Source organism: Synchiropus splendidus, chromosome 4, assembly GCF_027744825.2.
Source record: "Synchiropus splendidus isolate RoL2022-P1 chromosome 4, RoL_Sspl_1.0, whole genome shotgun sequence".
Classification (NCBI taxonomy): Eukaryota; Metazoa; Chordata; class Actinopteri; order Syngnathiformes; family Callionymidae; genus Synchiropus; species Synchiropus splendidus.
The window spans coordinates 29,212,358-29,233,859 of record NC_071337.1 but is presented as its reverse complement, the minus strand read 5'-3'; the positions used below and the strand labels follow the sequence as shown (position 1 = coordinate 29,233,859).

Here is a 21,502-nt window from a genome sequence, read left to right as displayed (position 1 = left end):
GAGACCTTATGAGTCCAACACAGTCTACAGTCCGTTTTTTCACCTTTGTTCAACCTGAAGTAAAAAGTTAGAGACCTGAATGAAAAACTATAGAGAATGATTAAGAATTTAAGGGATGAAAAGGATAAAAGGCTTAGCACAGCAGCATGGAAATTTCACACATAAATGAATGAGTATTGAAACAATTGGCCTTCACAGTCACTTCACATGCTACTTGAAGGCCACGGAGTCTGGACAACCTCCTGTGCAGAGACCTCGTAACGGAGCAGTGTCTGGTTATTCCCTGAAGCCCTGCCAGCCACACAACCCAAGTGAGCTTGAAATATCAGCACCACATTTGTCTTTTTATTGATGTGCACCACACACTTACCCATTCTGATCTGGATGTTGACTAGGTCTATACATGCTGAACGTGTACAGCAACGTTGACTTCCTGAGGTCAGATTTTTGCTCGCTGTTCACTTATGACTAGAGTGCCAGAGGGTCTGCACAGACAAACCAGGCTGCACCGCGGCCTTGTCCGTTTGTGTGTATCACACATTTAGGCAGTACAGCAGTACACTCTCTACTGAGGAGTGATAGCAGCAATTTTGTCTCCAGGTTGTTCTTCTGGAGGACACGCAGGAAGGGTAGCCGTTGTTGGGCTGTGGTGTTAGAGTCCCTCAACTTTCTACCTCCTCTCCATAGATTGGCTCTTGCTGTGTGGTATAGAGCTCTGTTCCGTGTTTGTTACGACATTATCCCGAGCTCCAAACGGGCTCTGGACCTCACTCGTCATCCAGTGTTTCCTGTTTGGGAAGACCCTGATGCATCTCTCCTCAGAGACATTTCCTGTGCAGCACCTGATGAAGAACAGGACAGACTCTGTGAAAGTGTCCAAATCCTGATGTTCAAAGATGCTCCAATCCGAGTGGTCAAAACAGTCCTGCAGCTGGGCGAGGGCATCCTGAGAGGTGTACAGGCAGAAGAAGACGCAGTAGAGGCAGAGTGAGGTGATCTGATCAACACTATCTGCACCACGTTGCTCTCTCCTCAGGTGAGGAAAAAACACTTTGCAACTCTCGCTGAATCTGTCATGTCAAACGCAGAAGATCTGTTCACTGCCCCCAAGCGCATGACGGATGCCATGCAAAATGTCCTCCTGGGCTGAACAAAGACAACTATTACAGGTCGTAATGGGCTATTGAGGCTTCATAAAACTGTCCTCATTTTGAGTCCTGGATGGCATTAGAACAACCTGAATTGAACAACCGTCATGGCACTCCATATCATTTTTACACCAAGAATATTCCAGTATTCCGTAATACAAGATTACAATAGATGGTATTAAACGAAGATGAATATGTCTTTTGTCTAAATCACTTCAATGTATCGGAATTGTGATTTCAGAAGTCTGGTGGCTTCACCTGTCCTTTTCATTGTGTAAGTTTCTGTCTATGATTGTACAGCTTACTAGCAGCCCAAGTCAGCACAAGCCATCGCTGGGGAGGAAATGATCAAATACTGTGGGCTGAAACACCCTGTCAAATGAACCTCTGCTGGTGGTGGGAAAATCTGGCGGAATATCCTCTGATTTCTGGGAGGTCAAGGGGCACCTGTGCTTCATATCACTTTCTGTTTCTGTCTTTCGATGTTGTCTTCTGTGTAATTTCTGTTCCGTCGTACCATGTGTTTGATTCCTGCTGACTGCCTTGTGCATTTTTTGGTTTGTTTTTTTTTTATCTGTATTTTAGTTTTTAGATTCTTTCCTCTGATCTGTTTTTGTATTCTCTCCCAGTTCTGTACCTCCTACTGGCTGCCAGTGTTTTTTTTGTGTAAATAATACATTACATTTTAATCTCATGGAGTCCTCTTGCTGCTGGTTACCACTCGCATTTGACTTCTGTTCTCATACAGACCCTGAGGTCCATAACCTTGCAGACATCCGTGAAAGCGATGACAGCAGAGATGAGCAGTACCCACAATATTTGTGTTCTGTTCTCTGAGCACCAACGTTTTAGTTGTTGTAGCATGGTAGTCGCACGTTTGCACTTCTGCTTCAAAGAATTCTGTTAAGAGAATTCCAACACCAAGTGAAGATCATGGATATTATTTTGACGGGGTTACTTTAATTAATGGATATTAATAAATATATCTTGTTTAAAAACAATCCAGACACGTAGTGAATATCAGGATCCGTAATAACTCCCCCCACAGCACAAAGTGGTGATGAGGCAGGATGGGAACATGGATGTTACGCATCCTTTGGATCTATTGAATTCATCTTGTCTCATTCCAACAGTTGACAAATAGTCAGCATCCTAAAGGACCGTTATCGATTATTCGTATCCATATTATTAGTTACTTTTTAAGGATGTGCAAAATTAAGGTCACGATTAATGATTTTGGGATTATGAAATTAAATATTACTCATTATACGGAAAATATTTTTCACAATGCTGTTTAAACAATGTTTTTGGGTTTTTTTTTTGTTATATTTTTGTGAGGGTTCAGCTGTGTAATTATTTTGATCCATCTGTCGGAAGTAAAAATAGCATAAAAGTGAAATTGAATGGTCAACGGAGTCGAGAAAAACTAAATGCAGTATGTTATATTCGTAACGGATGAGATGTCTAAAATTATTGTTATCATTATTAAGAAGAAGCGTTGTGAAATTTAAACAAACAAAACAACACTTGCAACGGTCATATTGAATAGAAAAACTTCCAGGTTAAAAGTTGTCTCAAAAGATACCAAAAACAACAGTGACTAAGATAAACATGGAACCGGAATTTTTCATTTCAATAAACATTCCTCACCGTTATTCAACACAATACAAGGCTCCGCCCAACCCGGAAATGATCGCTGACTCTGCTAGAATGGTCCCGCACGCTGTTTGACAGGCAGATAAACCCGCCTGTTTCACGATAATACAGTCACCGATTTCACTGGGGATGTTTCCCCTTCAAATGTGGGAGAATGATATCGTGATTTTTTTTTCCCTCAAAACAATGAGCTGTATGTCCCTGCACACACGGGTTTGCGGTTGAACCTGACGCATATAACTCAGGACCATTTCCCCACTCATTGATTCTGTTTGGCAAAGGTTCCTCACATAACGATCCATCCTGTTCATGTAAGTGATCGCTCGAGTCGTTCTTCTGTCACCATGGGTCGTCTCTTTTTGGTGTTTATTCCTCTTTTTCTTTGTAAAATCTGTGTGGTCTCTCGGCTATCTGCTTTAAGGTGAACGCATGTTAGACATGGCTTTGACTCATACTTTGGTTATTTGGCTCTGACCCTCATGTATAAACCTTAGATTTAGCTGGCGAGGTTGTGACTGTATTTCAATGGCTTCGGGGTGTTTGTGATCGTCTAGTCGTGTCGTCTCATGACTCGTAGACTTGCCTGTAGTTAAACTTCACACGGTGCAGCAGTCAAATTTTATTTATTTTTTCTTTTTGAACCATTGCAACCTTTGTGAAATAGTAGAAACGTGTTTTGGAGTGCCCTTGTGTACCATAGTGAAACCACTGTACATGTTGAGCCTGTATGAAGTGCGTCTTCCACCTCACCACTGGGCTATGAATCTAACTTTGAGCTTACTATGTTCATTTAATATACAATTCTCTGTGGGTTCCATAACTTGACTGGGAAGGCTGAAGCTGGCCTGGGACTTGAGTTTGACATACATGTCAATGCGTTGCTACACTTCTGATATAACGCTATTTATGACAAAGATAGTTGACATTGTTCTTAATATTGTTTGTGTTTGTACTCTGCAGTCACAGCCAAGCAAACATGAGCGACATCCTGGCGCCACAGGCTGATCGAGTGATGGAACTTGGAGAATGGCAGCAGCGTTGGCAAGAAAACCGGATTGGGTTCCATCAGCCCGAAGTCCACAAGTAAGAAAACGTATGTAGCATGTGTATACATATATGTATGCTTTTTTTCTGTCTGTTTTTCAGGATGTTGAGAATGTACATTGATGAAGTGGTGGCCGGACGGACTGGGGTTCGCTTCTTCTTCCCACTGTGTGGAAAGGCTGTGGACATGAAGTGGTATGTTGCCTAACTAGTCTTTGGGCTTGAGTTCTGTTTTTGTTTTCCCACATTTGACTTCTTTACATATGATGATGCCCAGGCTGGCAGACATGGGCCACTCCGTAGTGGGAGTGGAGATCGCTGAGAAGGCCGTTCAGGAGTTTTTTCAGGAGAACAACCTGACATACAGTGAGGAGGCTGTCCCTGCTATTCCAGGAGCCAAAGTCTTCAGAGTGAGTCTCCGCAGTGGCTTTTAAGGCTAGTCATGCAATCTGTTTTTTGAAAGGACTTTGCTGATATGTTTCTCAGAGTTTTCTTGTGTTTGGGGAAAGTTTTCTTCAGTTACTATATGCATCCGTACGTGTGTAACAGGGATTTGCCCTGACTCCATATCCGTGTCAGATCAGCATGGTAATCTGCATTGTTAAAAATATCGTGGTATAACCATGCTGATGTGTCCATACAGGCTTGCTGCAACTATGGTCTTGTTCCCGAACTCCTGAACTAGTATACAATCTACTATACTAGTATGTAATCTGACTAGCTAAAGAGGTCATGTGATCATCAGTGTCTTTCTGTTAGTGAAATAGTCATGACGGGAAATTGAATGTAGACAAAGGGACAAGGAACATATGATAACATTTTACTGGCATTCAGGAGCCCATCTAGATCCAGGAAAGCTTTGAATACTGCAAATAACTCTATTTCTCAGTTGTATTTCTCTATGTGAAAATTCTGGCTGATACCCATAGCAGATATTATTATATTATTAATTTACAGATCTCGATATATATACTTGCAGAGATTAGAAAAAAAATCAATTGTAAAATGTTTTTGATGTCTTCCCTTATTATAAACTTTGGAGTATCATACATAACCAGCAGTGTTCCTTTTCAATCATCTCCATGACCTAGTTCATTATTGACTTGGGTTTTGCGCTGTCCCTGGCTTTTTTTTTTTTTTTTTTTTGGTCAAGTACCGGGCTGTCCACCACTGTCGCAGCTTTTGCTGTTGTTTTCCTCTGCTTGCTAGTGTTTACAACATTGGCTTCTTCAGTTGCCTCTGGACTTTGTGATGGTAGTTTTTCATATGACTTCTCATATTTGTGGTGTTGTCGGACCGAACATCTTTCAAAACGTCCACAGCGCAGACATTTTTCCTCTCTTGGTTCAAATGTCACATGTCCTGCTGATGCCTTTTGCGTTGACACGCATGGATATACAGCAACTAGATTTATATATCGGCTGACAATATCGGCATATAATGATATTAATTGCGATATATCGTGCATCCCTGGTTCATCCCATTACAAGGTGAAGTAAACAATTTCATTGTATTCCTTCACATGCACAGGATTGGTTTGCTTATTTTAAGATAGAATGAGCTTAATTTTAGACACTGTTGCCTCATCTACACTTCATTTCTAGACTAGATGCAACAGATTTTCTGGACAAACCATGTTGCTGATATTAAGCACCAAGTTCTTTTGTCCTAATTTTGGCCACGCCTTTGTATTTACTTCCACTGCTGCTCAGCAACATTCAGACCAAGCAAAGGAAATCAATCAACACTCATGTGACTAGTGACAAAAAGTTGCTTGAGCACACAATTCTTCAAAGTTGTTTTCTTGTTTATCCATTGTCTGCTGTTTTCTGAAGTCCTTGGTGGAGGTATGTGCTGAGTGCAACTGTATCTTAAACTCTTGTAGTTTGAAAGACATGTGTGCTCACTTTAACTGTCTTGGTTTGTAGAACGCAGAGAAAAACATCTCCCTCTATAACTGTGACATTTACAACTTCTCTGCGTAAGTGTTCCAAAACAGCTGTATACTATATAACAGATCTCAAGAATCTTCATTTCAATGACTAGTCATATTTTTCTGTGTCTCAATTTCAGTTCTATTGAGGGTCAGTTTGGAGCAATTTGGGACAGAGGGTCTCTGGTGGCCATTAACCCGCAAGACAGAGAGAAGTAAGTCTGAGAAGTGCTTTTGGAAGTTCACTGTATGACTGAGTATAATTCTTCCAACAATGTATGAACGTAAATGACTGCTTGTTTAGGTTTTATTACTTTGCTTTTTTTTTGTCATATTTCTTTAACCTTTAACAAACATGTTCTGGTCTGCTGCAGCTTCAGCTTTTCCTTGCTTCAACAGTAGTGAATGATTTATAAACATCAGTAAGTGTAAACATAGTGCTGATGGATGGATGAAGAAGTGTGACTAGAGCGGAGGTCAGCAAGCTTTGCTGTCAAAAGAGCGCTTTTCTTCCCTATTCCACTACAGGGAAGAAAACTGAATGAGAGGAAGCATATGGGCAGATCAAAGTTCTTTTCTCGATCCACGTTCCCTCATGCCCTGGGTCACACATGTGCCGTACCTCAATTGAAATGATAAATAATCATTTTTGAGTAGGTTTGTTGTGTAATTTATGATGTATTTGCTGTTGAAAATATGTAATTACTTGGACTACAAAATGTTGCATGTATGACGTTGCAACGGCCGGCGCTAAGGCAGATACTAAAGGTACTGAACTATCAAAGGTAGAAGACACAAAACCTAAAGTAACTTTTGATGCTGGTCAAAAAGCATTGCAGCAGTCATGTACCTTTCAAATTCACGGTCATCATATGTGAGATCCATGGCATATTTCATGCATCAGAAAATAACTTTTATTTTTCCATTGACTCACGTTCATATTTTTTGTTAACTCAGGTCCCACGAGGCGGAAGTAGATGGGTGGGACATAGGCTCCCCATACATAAACTTACATATGAAATGTAGCATTATTTTTTTAAATCTGCATCTGATATCAAAGTGATGGCTAAACGTAAATACATAAAGAAATAGATTTTCCTGAGTGGACACCAGCTTGAGGCTTCTCCCAACCTCAATTAGGATGAATGAAGAAAAAAAATGGAAAGTGAAGCAGGCTTTGTCGCATTGTTGTGTGATGTAATGCATCATTTGTAAATGAAAATGTCTAACAAGGTGTGAGCCTAATGGTTGTGTCTGTTGCAGATATTCTGCTCTCATGATGTCTCTGATGGCTGGTGACTGCAGATATCTGCTCGACACTCTGATCTACAACCCAGAGTTGTATCCTGGTCAGTATGAACCTGTTGCTGACTGTCTTCTTGAATGTTCCATTGTGATGCTGCAGTTACCCAGGGCCCAGACTGTTTGACTTTGTAACTGCAATTTAAATGGGAAAAAATGCCCAACTGATATTTTGCATTCTGAAGGAACAAGACTTACAACAACGAGCTTGAAAACTCTCAGTTCACAGATCGATTGATAGGTCTTTACATGAATATACTCCTTTTATTTGGTCCCATATTTGCGTGAGTGACGGCGGGTCATCTTGTGGAACCCACTGAAAGCACTGATCTGTACAAAGATTGAATGGAAAAGTATTCTGTTGACTTGTTCTTGTCACCGTGATGTCACTTTACAACAACGTGTCGATAGACTGGATTTCGTCAGGAAGTCACTGTTCATGTAGTTCATGAATGTCGACTTGGTGATCATCGAAGTGCCGCCAAAAGATCAGCAGCTGGGGTGTGTACTGCAGCCATGAAATTGGTGTGAAGCACCAAACACTCCAAGAAATGAGCTTTTCTGAAGCGTGGTCACTATGTGAAAATGTGAAAATCACTTGTGACTCACATGTCACTCTGAAACAGGACGGATGGATCTGATACCTTGACGCAACAGGTGGCAACTCTCTATTACAGTGCTTTTTATTCTAGTAAACATTTTCCACTCAGGTCCTCCGTTCCTGGTGCCTGATGATCAAGTCAATGCCCTGTTTGGTGAGCCTTTCTGATGTCAAAAACAAACAAAATAAAAACCTCGTGCTGTTCTCTTAACCCTGATCTCATTGGATCTTTGAAATGTCCTCCTCAGGAGGGCACTGTGCTGTCAAGTTGCTGCAATCCACGGATGCGCTTTCAGACCGGCACAAAGCCTGGGGGTTAGACTACCTCCTCGAGAACATCCACCTCATCACACCTCAGTAGAATTAAAATGTATGTGACAAATACAAAGTCTTGAATCTTTAGAATTAATAAATCGTATTTTAATAAACGCCTTTGTTACTTTTTCTTGAGTTGTTTGCACGGTTGAATGTGAGTCACAGTCTTTTCTGTGACTCCATTCAGTGGAACAAATCCCTTTCTCTGTAGGATGACTGGGTCAGATGTTTGTCAATACTGGAGTTTCCTGTTTTTTTTAATCTCCGTGCTAGTTGAGCTTGTCCTCAGGACTGAGGTCAAACATGCTTCTTACAGCACTATAGTTCATAATTAATCAGCTTCAATGAAGAGGTGTTTATTCCTTTGCTCTATTTACTCTGGTAAGTTGAACCACTCTTGTTGCTTGGTGACACCTAAGCTCTGCCTCAACCACGTGTCTCATTAATGTCACGTAGCGCAGGTACAGAGTTCACATCTTTACATCTGATAATGCCCCGATTTATTAACGCATCACCAACCTATTGACTTTAGATTCACTCAGCACTCCCGCACTCTCTTGATCTTGTATGCAAGTATCCCTTCCGTGCATTAACAACTGTATCTTTGAAAAGTTGAAGTGTTTCGTATTCATATTTTAATGACAAGTTTATATTGGGGTCAGGACTTATCATATCAGTTTTGTACAGAGTTTTTGAAATGATATTGAATCTCATTGCAGCACCAGAGTGAGTTTCTTATAGTGAATAAACTCATTATTTGAAGATGAAAAAACAGTGTAGTGCAGTGTTTTATACCGTGCTAATCTGACCCCCAAAGCTGAGTCAGATCTATTGCTCTCCAATCCAGTTATTGAAATTTTTTTGATGTCATACTAATGTGTCAGCTGCTGGTTCTCTGGTTCTTTTGCAACAGTTGAACTAACTCAGGATATACAAATGTAAATGTAAATTAAACTTTGAAAAGTTTGAAATTTTATATCTGTTTTTACTTAAATCAAATAACCAAACAACAGGGATGAAGCAAGGCAAGGATGAACTACAAGGCATGAAGCAGACTTAGCTGTCCAATGTTTGTGTTTTGACCATTGGCTGTTTTTTTTTACGCTACAATTACCCTCAAATAACTGAAAGCGTGGCTCGCATTCTCGCCATTTTCTTTCTTTTTTTTTTTTTTTTTTTGGTTAAACAGTCCTCTGTCAGGGATCATGAGCTTTATTCGGATGATTTAGATAATTCCATGCACAACCCAGTCATTCTTAACTCAAGTTCATTTCTTGGATTTGTTTAACATAATGACATTCTTTACCAAATATATATTTTTAACATCTATGTAAAATTATTGTGTACATATATTCTCGTGATAAACAACAATACATGTATGTAGTCGGTGTACTCAAGTGCCACTTCTCCTATTGCAAGTGAACGCAGCATGGGGGTGACGTCAAGTTTAAAGGGAGGGCCTCAAACGCCCTCCCATCAGTGGGTGCAGCCAAACTGACATACAGAGCAGAACCTGACCCTTTCTGCCGAACAGGGAAGTGAAGTCGACTGACTTTAAGTCCGGCTAAACATCAGTAATTGTTTATTACATTCGTCTGTTTTAAATATACTTTAAATTTCCCTGTTGAGCACTGGGGAGGGTGAGGGAAGGGCGCGCCTGGGAAAGACGACTTGAGACAACAGACCCTGCTTCATCCAGCATCCATCTCCTTGAACAAGTACAGTGAGACTTGGGAAATCAATTTAGTTTCAGATATTGTGTCTGCATCCTTTATGTTTTTATGCCTTCTCTTTTCTCCGTCTAAACTCAATGAGTGCTTTGTTTCTACTTTTAATTGTAGTAATTGCCTGCTTTTTGTTTATTTGCTGTGTAATCTTGTGTACTTCAAATGTGTAATGTTTGTATATGTGCAGATTTCATCTCTGAAAAACCATTTAAACAGTCCTAACTCATTTGATTGGTACGGACAGGTCCTTGTCACTGATCCAGATTTGACTTTCCATTTGTGTTGTGAAGATCATCATGAGCAAGGCTGTGGAACCACAGGCAAACCGTGTCATGGACCTCGGGGAGTGGAATCAGTTCTGGCACGACGACCATATTGGCTTCCACATGCCTGAAGTGCACATGTAAGTGTTCAGCCTGACGGCATAAGATCACTTCCTCTAGCTTTAAACACAACAAACAGCTCTGGAGCTCTGTGGTCTGGCAAACACTAGAAATCTGGGCCTCTTTGCTCTGATTGCTGCCTCCACGACCTCAGACAATCTTTGGAAAAAGGATGGCTGGATGATATGTTTTGATTTGTACAAGAGATTCAATTTCAGATTTGCTGTTCACTCATAATTTAGATTTTTAGTTGTAAGACATTGCCATTATTTCATCTGTGTTGGGTAAATAAACGTTGTTGGCCTTTTTATCTTTCCTCTTTTCCTTCATTCCCCAACTGGGTGATTGAAATTAATCGCCTTTGGGAGTAATACATATCTTATCAACAATCGTAAAATGTATTTAAACCGTATCAAACATGAAATGACTTTCAACCTTCGATCAGACGGTGCGTGGGCGTGAAGTTGTCAAACGCAACATCCCGTCTGCTTGAGTGTTGTTGATGTCTAGCATTGGTTTCTGTCGCCACCTGCTGCTGACTGGTGGTAGATAGTATTTCTAAAACGAGATTTAAGTCAAACGTAAATGTTTCCAGGTTGTGTGTCCTGTGGTATTTATTTTATTTTTTCCATCCCATCTCTGCAGCAGTGTAAAAAATAGATGTTCATAACAGCTACACATGAGTGAAGATTAGATGGTACATGACATTTCTTTCTGTCTGTAGCTGCAGTTTTGTGGGATCTCTGGGTCTCTAAACGCACCTGTCTTTGGCAGATACGCTGCTCTCATGATCCATGTTATTTCCCCCACTCATTACAAAAGATAGCTGTATTTGAAAACGTTTAGCATTTAAAATGTCAATTAAAATGCATCTCATTCAAGCCTGTATTCTGTGGTCCACCCTGATTTTGGGTGATTTCTGTTTCCAAAGGTCAAATATTTCAAGAAATGTATTAAATATTGCTTCCGGCTTGTGAATGATGTTTGTGAGTGGAATTGTTGTATTTGCAGGATGTTGAAGAAATACCTGGACCAACTTCTGGCAGGACGGACTAAGGTTCGCTTCTTCTTCCCGCTCTGTGGAAAGGCGGTTGACATGAAGTGGTAGGTGCGCTCTTGGACCTTCCCAAGATGTCCCTCGCTCATCTTTACCCTCTCCCAGGCTGGCAGACATGGGTCATCCGGTGGTCGGCGTGGAGATCTCAGAGAAGGCCGTGCGACAGTTTTTTGAGGAGAACAACCTGCCATACACCGAAGAGGCAGTTCCTGCTATTCCTGGAGCCAAAGTCTTCAAGGTGGGCCACATTGAGTTCATGTCAAATAATACATTGTCCTGTCAGGGGTCACCATGGCGACCGTCTTGGTCATCCTCTACTCATTTGTCCATGAGCTTGATTGGTTCTTCCGTCTCCAACACTCTCCGCATGGCTTCCCCGACTTTTTCTACACGCTCCTTCACATGAGCTGCTCCTCTAACATGCTCATCTTGTCTTTTCTAGTCCCCTCACTATCTTTATCTCTTCTAACTCTGCTTTCATCTTCAGAACTCAGAGAAGAACATCTCTCTGTATCAGTGTGACCTGTACGACTTCACCAGGTGAGTCCTGGTGTGTAGCAATGAAACCCTCAAATAAACGTTTCAAAACCATATTATAACTGTATTTCCGTCTTACAGTTTGGTCGAGGGTCAGTTTGGGGCAATTTGGGACAGAGGGTCGATGGTGGCCATCAACCCGAGAGACAGAGAAAAGTAAGACGGGAAATGAGCCTGGCGTCCCTTTCTGTCCATGTGGAATTTTGTCTCTTTTCATTTTTTACCATTGTCATTGTTGTTATTATTTCAATTTGATTTTTGTTAAATCGGCTTTAAGAATTTGCTCTTTTATTCACCGTCTCATTTGGAAACCCAAGTTGTAGCACCTACATCAAGTATAAAGAGAAACCAACAAATACAAAGAGTCCATGGTTGTGATGAAAAGCAGAGGTTCCCATATATTTAAAAAAAAAACTTTTCAAAAAATAAAATGTTCATTTTTTTAAAGCCAATCACCCAGCAGCTTTCTCTCTGCAGTGGCGTAAAAAAATGTAAATAAATGTTCATAACAGCAACACAAGAGCGAAGATTAGATGGTACATGACATTTCCTTCTGTCTGTAGCTGCCGTTGTGTGGGATCCCTGGGTCTCTAAACGCACCTGTCTTTGGCAGATACGCTGCTCTCATGATGTCCCTGATGGCCGATGACTGCAGATTCCTGCTGGACACTCTCATCTACAACAGTGCCTTGTATGAAGGTCGGTTTGACAATGTGGTGCTGACGTCCTCCGAAAACTGGATTTTTGTTGGCTGGTTAATCATTAATGGAGAATATTATACGGACAAAAAAAATTCAATCAGTCAGCTCCAAGATGAATTATAAATATGATAAGTATTAACTGTCAAACATTTGAACATGTAAGGAAGACAAAGAAATATAGCAGTAAAATGCTCTATAGTAAGTGCAGCATTACATTGTTACATTTTTGTAGTTGGTTCACATCGTTTTGCTCAAGAAAAAAATGCTTTATATTCAAAATACATTTATGAAATATCTGAAACGTGTTTTTGCTGGCTTAAGATGGTATGCTGCTCTTTGAGCCAAAGAGGAGAAGAAATTAAATAATGAGTGCTGATAAAATTCATTTTTCATTTGTTTGAAAGTGGGAATGTTTTTCTCCTGGTCCTGAGGTTCTGAGAATTTACTCTCTCTTCAGGTCCTCCGTTTCTGGTGCCCGATGAGGAAGTCCATGCCTTGTTTGGTAGGTGTTAAAAATCGACTTAAAACAAAACACATTCACGAAACATGACATTCATTGATGAGTCATGTTGTTGAGGAGATCAGTGAAGGTGAGACCACCATTTCTCCGTAGGGGGGCGCTGTGATGTCAAGCATCTGCAGTCAGAGGACATCATGTCAGACCTTTGGAAATCTTTGGGTTTGGATTCTATGACTGAGCACGTCATCCTCATCGCACCGAAGAGGAGCTGATGCATCATAAGGAGTTCTGAAAAGGCACTGGATAAACAATTCACAGTTAATTAAACAACTTGTTCAACAGTCGCTTCGTTTTGTTCATACATGAAGTGGATTCTTGTTATACACAAATGTGTTTTTTTCATTTAAAAAATAGTACATGTGTTTGTTCCATTGTTGTTGCTTTTGACAAAAATGTATAAAAAAATGAATGATTTTTTTTAGCAACTTTGTGTAAGAAATGCTGGGGTCAAATAAAGCAGCATTATTGAAATCTGAATAAAGTTGCTCTAATGTAAAAATGTAAGCGGCACATTAAGATTTTTTGTTGGATCTTTACGACTGATCATGAGTAGTTTGTCTGTTTTTGATGTGTTCTTTAACTTCTTCAGATAGAAATTCGTAACAAAACTTTTATTGTTCACAATGCTGTTGATCAATGTTAATTCTTTTATGACCAATAATGTCCATGACAGATTTTATTGTACACATGGCATTGCATTCCTTCTCAAAACTTGACCAGAACGTTCCTTCCAGTTCTGCCCTCATTCAGGAGTTGTTGTTGCAGTCTTGTGTCTTTGTATGGGCTTGCGTTCCTTGCTTCCTTTTTCTCACTGAATGCCTCTAATATGTTTGTATCACTACAGGGTGGCGCAGGCAGTGTCCCGAAATGTGGCTAGTTGATCAGCATTTTAAAAAGCAAAATATTGTGGAAGTGAAAGACAGAAAAGTAATACAATGATGCAAAACATTCAACGCAACATGCTTGTATGAGGCATGTTTTTTTCAGTCACCTCTGTGACTGAAGTCGAACTGGATGGTGAGATCATAAGGTCTGGATCAAGGTCAAGAAGGCATCTGGCTGTTCGAGGTGAGGCCATGAATGGTTAGGGTGTTGGATGAAAGATAGTTTGGGAAAATGCCTAAATAAGAAGAGGCATGTTTGGGATATGTAATGAGATGAGTGCGAAATGGGGACACCTAAGGTGACAGCTCATGTTGAGAGGTGTGGAGGCAGTTTGTAGGTCAGGTGGTTTGTATACGTAGAGAGGAGTGTCCAAGTTGGACCAAGAATCGATGGAAGATGTGGAAGACAACCAATGAAAGATGAAAAAAAGATGTAATAAGATGGGAATAAAGTCATATTTTGAGATTAAAGCCAGCATGAAAGAAGAAAGTCAGGCAAGGGTATAAGACTGCACATCTGTCTGAGCTGTTCTGGTAAATATCGACCGTAAATATGGAGCACATATTCAGAGATATTTTGACACGCTTGTTTGTAGATGCCATCAACCTTCAGTGGACTAACTCAGGTTCAAGATGACTGAGCAATCTCTTTCGTCGTCTCCAAACAGCCAATGGTCGTCCCAGATCAGCGGCTTGTCCAATAAAAAGAAGAAGGCCAAGAAGAAGAATGAACAGGCTGCCAACAGCTGGGTCTGGGATGAGGAGGCCCACTGTCTGAAGTTTACAGGGTTTGAGGCGTTTGACTGAGGAATCTGAGAGGATTTGTTTTGACCAGGACTGACTTGCTTTCATGTATCCTCCCCAGTTCTGATCTGACAGAGGAAGAGGTGGTGAGGCGGCGAAGCAATTTCATGTTCAACGACTTGCAGCACCGATCCGAGTGGTAGGCTGCGGGTGTATCATATGCTTGCCTGCATGTTAAGAACTTTTTAAGGAGTGGCTCTCTTGACAGGTTGGCTGACATTTGCAAGTGGAGGGAAAGGGGCCGCAAAAGCTTGGGGAAGGTCTTAAGCCGAGCTCAGTTTGATGCATATAAAGCAGCCATGATGGAAAAGCAAGGGGACTTCATCACCCTGGATGACGTGAAACGCAAGTGATGATTCAGTCCGCTAGTAATGCCCTACCTTGAGGCACACACGGGCTTAACTACATCCTGCTTTCACTGTTGCTGAATGTAAATGTGGTGGGGCTGATGACGCTTCATGAGGCTTCACAAGGCAGTACCTTTGTTTTCATAGTCCACTAGAGGGCTCTGTGCTCTTTGGATTTCAACTTTTTTTTCTACTTTTTAAAACTGAGAACCTGAAAATGAGGCTTATGAAATGTCACCAGCCATCTCAGGCTGAATGCAGTGTTTCAGCTAAGTAGGTGGCGCTCTTGGCGACTGAGCACAATGTCAGTACTTCAAATGATTGATTTGTTTAGAGTCTTCAGTTACTAAAGGTGTGTACAATGATCTAAAACTAGTGGTCTTACCATTCATATGGAGTTTATGACCCGCAAATAGACGTCTCACTGCCGATAGATGGCAGAGTTTCTGTTTCACAGAGTAATTTCAATATTTGTAGTTTGCTCTTTTTATATTGAATTTCCCAAGTTGCATACTTGCTAGTAAAATTCATAATTGTGTTCATATACTAAAAGGCTTAGAAGATAACCCAACTTGTTGCATAGGCATATGTTAATAATTCAATTGTGTCTGCGCTTTAGAAGTTGCTATTGGACTTCTGCAGGAGAATTATTACCCACCAGTCCCAGTCTGCTTCATGGACATCCTAAAGTGAGCAGTCTGTTGCCGAGCGTCTTGTATCTTAAGTTTGTAACGCTGGCCAATCTTTGTGTACAGGAAAAAAGAATTGGATAACTTCTTGATCGATCTTTTTCTTTACTTGTCGTGTCACCTTGAGCACATGGCTTTGGAGAATAAGCCACAGTCAATAACCGGGTGAGTGGTTTTAAAATGCCTTCTGTGATGAATTATTATGCTCACAACAACGTCGTTTTCCATACCTGTCAGCGAGAAGCTCATCACGGAGCAGCAGAAAGTGGCAAGGATCATGGCCAAGAAGGAGATCGCCCACGAGAAGTTGTCGGTCTCTTACCTGAGCCTCTTCACTGATCTGCACATCACTCCACAGTTGGAGCAGAAACACGTCACGCATCACATGTGAGCTCTGAGTTGGGACAAACGCATGTCAACAATAGTGATACCAATTGGTGATTTTCAGGGGCCAGATGACTGCAAACAGCACTGAATGCTTGCTTCATGCGGTAAGAATAGACCCCATCAGTTGTTTACTCTCACGGCATGTGTATCAACATATGTACTGTACATTGTAAGAACGTATGAAAGTCGCGAAACGGAGTGCATGGTTCTTTCCGCAAACCTGTTCTGTCTCCCTTGTCATTGTGCTGTGCAGAATTCAGACATTGTTCTTATATAACACTCAATTCAGTTGTCTTAGCTTTCCTCTGCAACTTAAACTATTGGACCATGGATATTCCAGCTCATAATGTTGTCTACACACTTGGTCACAGTCAGAGATGGACACATCTGAAATCCTGATGTTAAAAATGGACTTAATGGAAAAAGTTTCAACCATTGCTGCTCCCAGAGAAGCAGTGGTAGCCCAGGTGTCTTTTCAAGATACCTTGTGGCCCTGTTCAACTGGGACGAGGGCCAGGGGCAAATCTCTTTCTCAGATGTTTCCCAGCTGGAGGGGGGTTCTTTGCTCCGGCTGCTGCCCACGCGACGTTGGAAAAAGGTGAACAATGGCTTGAAAGTGATGGCTTAAAGTGTCAACCAACTCCATTGGCTTCTTTCTGAGACATCTCCGGTCTGAGTCTCTGGTAAATGGCTGTATCAGACACACAAAACAAAGAAATGAAATTTTCACCGGCAGGAAACCTCCATCTTTTCTCTCAAAATTGCTGCTGTTACACCTTTTTTTATTTTTATTTTTTATAAACAAGGTCCCTTGATTATAATTTCTTGTGTGTGAATGTCAGCACACACACAAAACATTTTCAAACTGGGTCACTTTCTCTGAATAGTCTTCACAGTGAGCAGGAACAGAACAGACATTCAGGTCCAGTTACGGCTCGTGGTTGCAATGAATCAGTGACGGGGAGGAGATGTTGACTTAGCACAGGTGCTTTGCTTTCACAGGCCCAGGGCAGTATTTAGGCAGGTGCTGCCATTGACATACAATATAGAACTGCCTGTGCATGTGAACGTTTGTGGTAGACTTGACCTGTTTTTTGTCAAAATGACTAAAGATGCAAAACCTGTTGTTCACAGTCATTGCCGTTTACATACATTAAAGGGGCTGAATTTGCCACATATCCCAAATACGTTTGCATGGGCAACAGCCAAAGCAAGAGGCCTACACCTCTCTCTACCCCGAATCCACCTCTTCCTGATCTGGGTAAATTCTGATGCGCTCCCATGCCGACCGAGAGATGTAGTATCTCCATCGCTTCCCAGGTCCTGCCTTGTGACCTCACAGTTGTGTATGGGTACCTTCGCACATTTTGGCCACGATCTTGTTCTTGCAGTCATGACCCAAAGCTCACGACCACAGGTGTGAGTTCATATCGACTGATCAATCAGGATCCTTGCCTGAACCCCTTTGTAAAATAAATAAATAAAAATAGCTGACTCTAGTATCAACCGGAGAATTTAGAATTAAACACTCCGCGTGCATCACATCAGGTGTTTTGTTTCAGTGCTATTCATGAGTGCGTCTTGGTGTCTCTCAAGTCTATGTACAGCTTCTTCTGCTTTGCCGGCTGGGTGACATTTGGAAGGACCGAGCTGACGCTCATCCAGGACGAAGTGTGGCGACTGCTTAACTCCGACAAATTCACAATGGCTGTGCAGAACAGGATCGACGTGGGCTCATCGAAGACTGTGAAGGAGACCGAGTCAAAAAACAACCTCGGGCAACAGTATGTGTCACAATTGAACTGGAAATGAGGAATTATAGTGCAATAATTACACTTTAAGGCTGAATCTCATCATGACAGGCTCATATTGTAGCAGCTGGTCAGTGTTGAGGAATGAAGAAGAGCTAAACACATCTGCTGTTGGTCTGCTGAGTTCCCTGATGTTTGATATGACTGATGCCGACAAGCCTGGAGTTGTAGTCCAGAGAAACTCTGACATCCTTTTAACCGCAGCTTTTTGGCGGCTGTGTAAACTGTCAGAGGCCCAGGCGCTGGTTCTTGCTGTCAGAGAGCACAAACAATCCATTGCTGAGCTTCAAACCTGCTCTCCGAGAGCGTGAGGGGTTTGGTTTGTGTCAAAACCATGTAGCGCTGTTGACTGGGATCTTGTCTGACTCTTCCCACAGAATCTCAGTGAAGGAGCCTGGTGTGTTCAGTATCTATAACCAGCGCTCTCCAATGATGGAGACAGTCTTGCCCACACCTGAGGAGAAGTCAGCCCATCTGTTCAGCAGTGTTCGCTCCAAGGAGCTGAGTGTGGTAGAAGTGGAACCGGATGAAATTGAGGTGCTGAAGGAAGAACTCGAGGAACAGCTGGGGAGTGGAAGGTGAAGTCAAACTCTTGACGTGTGTGTGCAGAGCTGTTCTATACAGTAGATTTACATTTACATACACATGTTCTAGTCACGCCTTCATGTCCTCATTCATCCATGAACCTCATTGTTTTCCTTTGTCATTTCTTACTGCTAACATTCTTGGACCAACTGCCCAAACCATTTGCCTTCCCTAAATTTGCCAGTCCCTTTGATCCAGTTTAAGGTCACTCTCAATGTCCTCAGTATCTTCATCTCTAACTCAAAGTCTTATAACTCTACTTCCAGAGGCTCACCTATAAACCATCCTATAAAGCTTCCTTTCCTTCTCGCTGCTACTCTGACAACAGGCAACAAAACAATAGGGTCATCTCCGCCATGCCTGCACTCTCTTCTTCACCTCCCCTCATCTCAGTCAATATCCCTGGATGACTGACCCTAAATCCACAATCTATTTTTGCTGCCTGCCACTTCACTCTTCCACCTCCTCCCTCTTAGTCACATGCATTCTGCCATCCATTCCCCCTCTCTGACCTTCTATGTGCTATGTCTAAATAATTGCTCATCTAACTTTTGTTGCTTTTGATCAGGTTTGGGATCATAGGAAAGTCATTTACCCAATTCTGCCGAAAAATCCTGATACCTTTTATTGACAAACAGGATGATGACGAAGAGGACAATTTTACAGACGACAACGCAAGCAACGATTCAGGGAACCAACCACATTAAAGGTCTTTCAATATTGATAAACCTAAAACTACTTTTTACTCTTTCAGTCTTTCACTAACACTACTGCATAGTTTATGAAAGCTATATAGCTAGTTTATTTAGTATTCTTATTTTATTATTTAAAAGAAGGTTGCTCTTGTTATTGTTAATCACCGTTTTATGCATAAAAATATTTGAATGAATCGTTATTGATTTACCGTTTGACCACCAGATGGGGGTGCTGTTTCATACACTATTTTGAAGTAAATATCTGTCAACGTGTTGAAATGTTGATGCCAGTGTAAAAATACAGTTTATGACTGACTTGATTTCACCATGAATAAAGGCCACATTTTGCGGATCAGAATCGCCTGCGCTAATAGTTGAGAAAATAAAACCACTTTCTTGTTTCATGGACTGAATCAATTTTTCCCTTCATGTTATTATTCAACTTACATTCATGTCCTCTGTTGTGTTACCCAGCAGCACAACAAAGTTCCCCGGCATTAAATCTGATTCTGTGTCCTTGTGCTGCCCCATGCCAAGCTGACAGTGAACCGCTGCCAAACACGCTCGCACGCGCACACACTCAGACACACAAACACACATCCATACAGCTTGGTGGCAGAAGGGACTTTGCATTCGCCCTAATTGGCTGCGTAATCTGGGACATGGACTAGAGTTAAGCCCTTTGAGGAATAGAAGGCCACTGTCCGCGCAGGAGCAAGGGGGTGGTGTCAACTTTTAGGCTACACACTCAAACAAGACAATGCGTTTGCAAAACAACTCTATGGCTTCCATGTGCAGTTGATCAGTTGTTGACACAGATGGGAAAATATTGTTGAGATTACGAGGAGATGCAGCAAACCCCGCTGTATTTTAGGTCTCACCCCTTTTCTCAATTGAGTCCAGGGTTTGGGTCCATGGGTTAGTTGCTTGACTTCCCATTATGTATTCAACTGAGCCACTGCTTTGTGATGCAGAAAGAAGTCAGTTGAGCTGGTTATAGGCTACTTATGGAGCTGTGCTGATTATCTGCATGTTATACATGTTATATTATACGTTAATGATGCTTCACATGTTCAAACATTAACACCACGTATTGAGCTTAATCGGAGGCTTTGTGAAGCTCCATCAAGGAGAAAACCACGGGTGAGGCTAGGTAGAAGTACTGTAGGTCCTCTGCTGACTACATGACTCCATATGATATACGGCTTGTGGTGTTGGTGTCTAAGGCCTTAGCTGTTCCAATTTACAAAACTATTGAAAATACAAGGCTCTAACTCAAGCAACTTGCTGAATTATTGCTGTTGTTGTTGCTGTCTTTATTAGTAGCAGCTATGTTGACACATTTCTTTTATAATATCCTTTGTTACTTGCCATGCAACATTAGAAGAGTATCGGTATGAACAAGTACATATACTAAAATAATAAAGAAAATGGCCGACGCGAAGAACAATATCGTGAATTCACGATAAATATTGAAAGGACAAGACAACAGAAAGGCAAGAGTGTGGTTCACATTGGAAGGAGTGCCAGACTACACTGCAGACAAGACTATGACTTGACGCCAACAGGGGGAGACTTTGCTCAGTGCTGATTGAACTCAGTGGGCACGCTGTGTGAGATTTCAAGTTGGCTTTTAATGTTTAATTCCATTTCATTTTTGCACATTTGCAGCGCATGGGTGTTCTTTTCCTGTGATCTAAATTTAATTAAATGTGGTAACACACTGAATAAGCAATATTCCTATTTCTGCTCAAATCTTGTTAAACACTGGTTGGTCAGTTTCGTACTAGCTATAGTGTGGAAATGGTTCTTCTTTATCCAGCCATTTATGGAATGTATTATCTATGAACTTTATCATTATTTGGGAATTATCTATGAACTTATCTTTATGTTTTACTGATGCTTTGTGGTTGTCTTTGATGTTTTGTACCTTTAATGTCTTTGATATGTTTCATTGTCTTTGCTGTCATTGGCTGCAGTGACATGTTGAATTTCCCCACTGTGGGACTAATAAATAATAACTTTTCAAGTTATTTTGAGCACAGCACAGACAGACCATCAAATCAATGCTGACAAAAACATACTGTGACGTCCTTGGCAGAGGTGATAACCATTCTGTAATATGAAAACAATTGTTGACATGGGTTCAGGGACATTGTTTGCAACCATCCAGTGTTATTCGAATTAGTTAACCAAATGTGAGGAAGGAAACAAAACATTATGTCCTTTGTCAAGCCAAGTTTTTTTTTCACCATACAATGTTTGACTCAATGTAATTACTGATCACAGGGAATGGGGCGTCATGAAACGTCATGAAACACCAGCCCATCATCCCTCGTGCTCCCTCTGATTTTTTTATTGAATTATTATATTTCA

General features: G+C 41.3%; 3 protein-coding genes across 6 annotated transcripts; all 3 read left to right on the top strand.

Moving 5' to 3' along the window:
* The first annotated feature begins 2,885 nt into the window (after positions 1–2,885).
* On the top strand, positions 2,886–8,059 carry LOC128757108 (probable thiopurine S-methyltransferase). 2 transcript variants are annotated; one of them, XM_053862167.1, is made up of 9 exons: positions 2,886–3,115; positions 3,765–3,887; positions 3,951–4,043; positions 4,126–4,258; positions 5,777–5,829; positions 5,922–5,996; positions 7,045–7,130; positions 7,794–7,838; positions 7,933–8,059. In XM_053862167.1, the coding sequence occupies exons 2-9, from the start codon at positions 3,781–3,783 to the stop codon at positions 8,043–8,045; spliced, it is 705 nt and encodes a 234-aa protein (XP_053718142.1). In that variant the 5' UTR covers positions 2,886–3,115; positions 3,765–3,780; the 3' UTR covers positions 8,046–8,059. The 2 variants fall into 2 exon arrangements, with proteins under 2 accessions (XP_053718142.1, XP_053718141.1); XM_053862166.1 differs by having other exon boundaries at positions 3,113–3,225.
* A 1,246-nt stretch (positions 8,060–9,305) lies between these two features.
* On the top strand, positions 9,306–13,365 carry LOC128757109 (probable thiopurine S-methyltransferase). The gene is made up of 9 exons (XM_053862169.1): positions 9,306–9,717; positions 10,017–10,129; positions 11,121–11,213; positions 11,272–11,404; positions 11,654–11,706; positions 11,785–11,859; positions 12,317–12,402; positions 12,862–12,906; positions 13,018–13,365. The coding sequence occupies exons 2-9, from the start codon at positions 10,023–10,025 to the stop codon at positions 13,134–13,136; spliced, it is 711 nt and encodes a 236-aa protein (XP_053718144.1). The 5' UTR covers positions 9,306–9,717; positions 10,017–10,022; the 3' UTR covers positions 13,137–13,365.
* Positions 13,366–14,353: 988 nt separating this feature from the next.
* On the top strand, positions 14,354–21,031 carry LOC128757488 (protein phosphatase 1 regulatory subunit 36). 3 transcript variants are annotated; one of them, XM_053862816.1, is made up of 10 exons: positions 14,354–14,596; positions 14,674–14,751; positions 14,821–14,957; positions 15,579–15,648; positions 15,715–15,813; positions 15,886–16,035; positions 16,097–16,139; positions 17,632–17,819; positions 18,224–18,424; positions 19,070–21,031. In XM_053862816.1, the coding sequence occupies exons 1-10, from the start codon at positions 14,442–14,444 to the stop codon at positions 19,194–19,196; spliced, it is 1,248 nt and encodes a 415-aa protein (XP_053718791.1). In that variant the 5' UTR covers positions 14,354–14,441; the 3' UTR covers positions 19,197–21,031. The 3 variants fall into 3 exon arrangements, with proteins under 3 accessions (XP_053718791.1, XP_053718790.1, XP_053718789.1); XM_053862815.1 differs by having other exon boundaries at positions 19,000–21,025; XM_053862814.1 differs by lacking the exon at positions 16,097–16,139 and having other exon boundaries at positions 17,643–17,819; positions 19,000–21,029.
* The last annotated feature ends 471 nt before the right edge of the window (positions 21,032–21,502 follow it).

Coding starts and splice junctions, on each gene's coding strand:
- LOC128757488 (XM_053862815.1), top strand. CDS start 14,442: ATGACTGAGCAATCTCTTTCGTCGTCTCCAAACAGCCAATGGTCGTCC. Junction 15,649..15,714: donor TGCTTCATGGACATCCTAAA/GTGAGCAGTCTG, acceptor CTTTGTGTACAG/GAAAAAAGAATTGGATAACT. Junction 17,820..18,223: donor AAAAACAACCTCGGGCAACA/GTATGTGTCACA, acceptor CTCTTCCCACAG/AATCTCAGTGAAGGAGCCTG.
- LOC128757108 (XM_053862166.1), top strand. CDS start 3,149: ATGGGTCGTCTCTTTTTGGTGTTTATTCCTCTTTTTCTTTGTAAAATC. Junction 3,226..3,764: donor TCTCGGCTATCTGCTTTAAG/GTGAACGCATGT, acceptor TGTACTCTGCAG/TCACAGCCAAGCAAACATGA. Junction 4,259..5,776: donor CAGGAGCCAAAGTCTTCAGA/GTGAGTCTCCGC, acceptor CTTGGTTTGTAG/AACGCAGAGAAAAACATCTC.
- LOC128757109 (XM_053862169.1), top strand. CDS start 10,023: ATGAGCAAGGCTGTGGAACCACAGGCAAACCGTGTCATGGACCTCGGG. Junction 12,403..12,861: donor CAACAGTGCCTTGTATGAAG/GTCGGTTTGACA, acceptor CTCTCTCTTCAG/GTCCTCCGTTTCTGGTGCCC. Junction 12,907..13,017: donor GGAAGTCCATGCCTTGTTTG/GTAGGTGTTAAA, acceptor ATTTCTCCGTAG/GGGGGCGCTGTGATGTCAAG.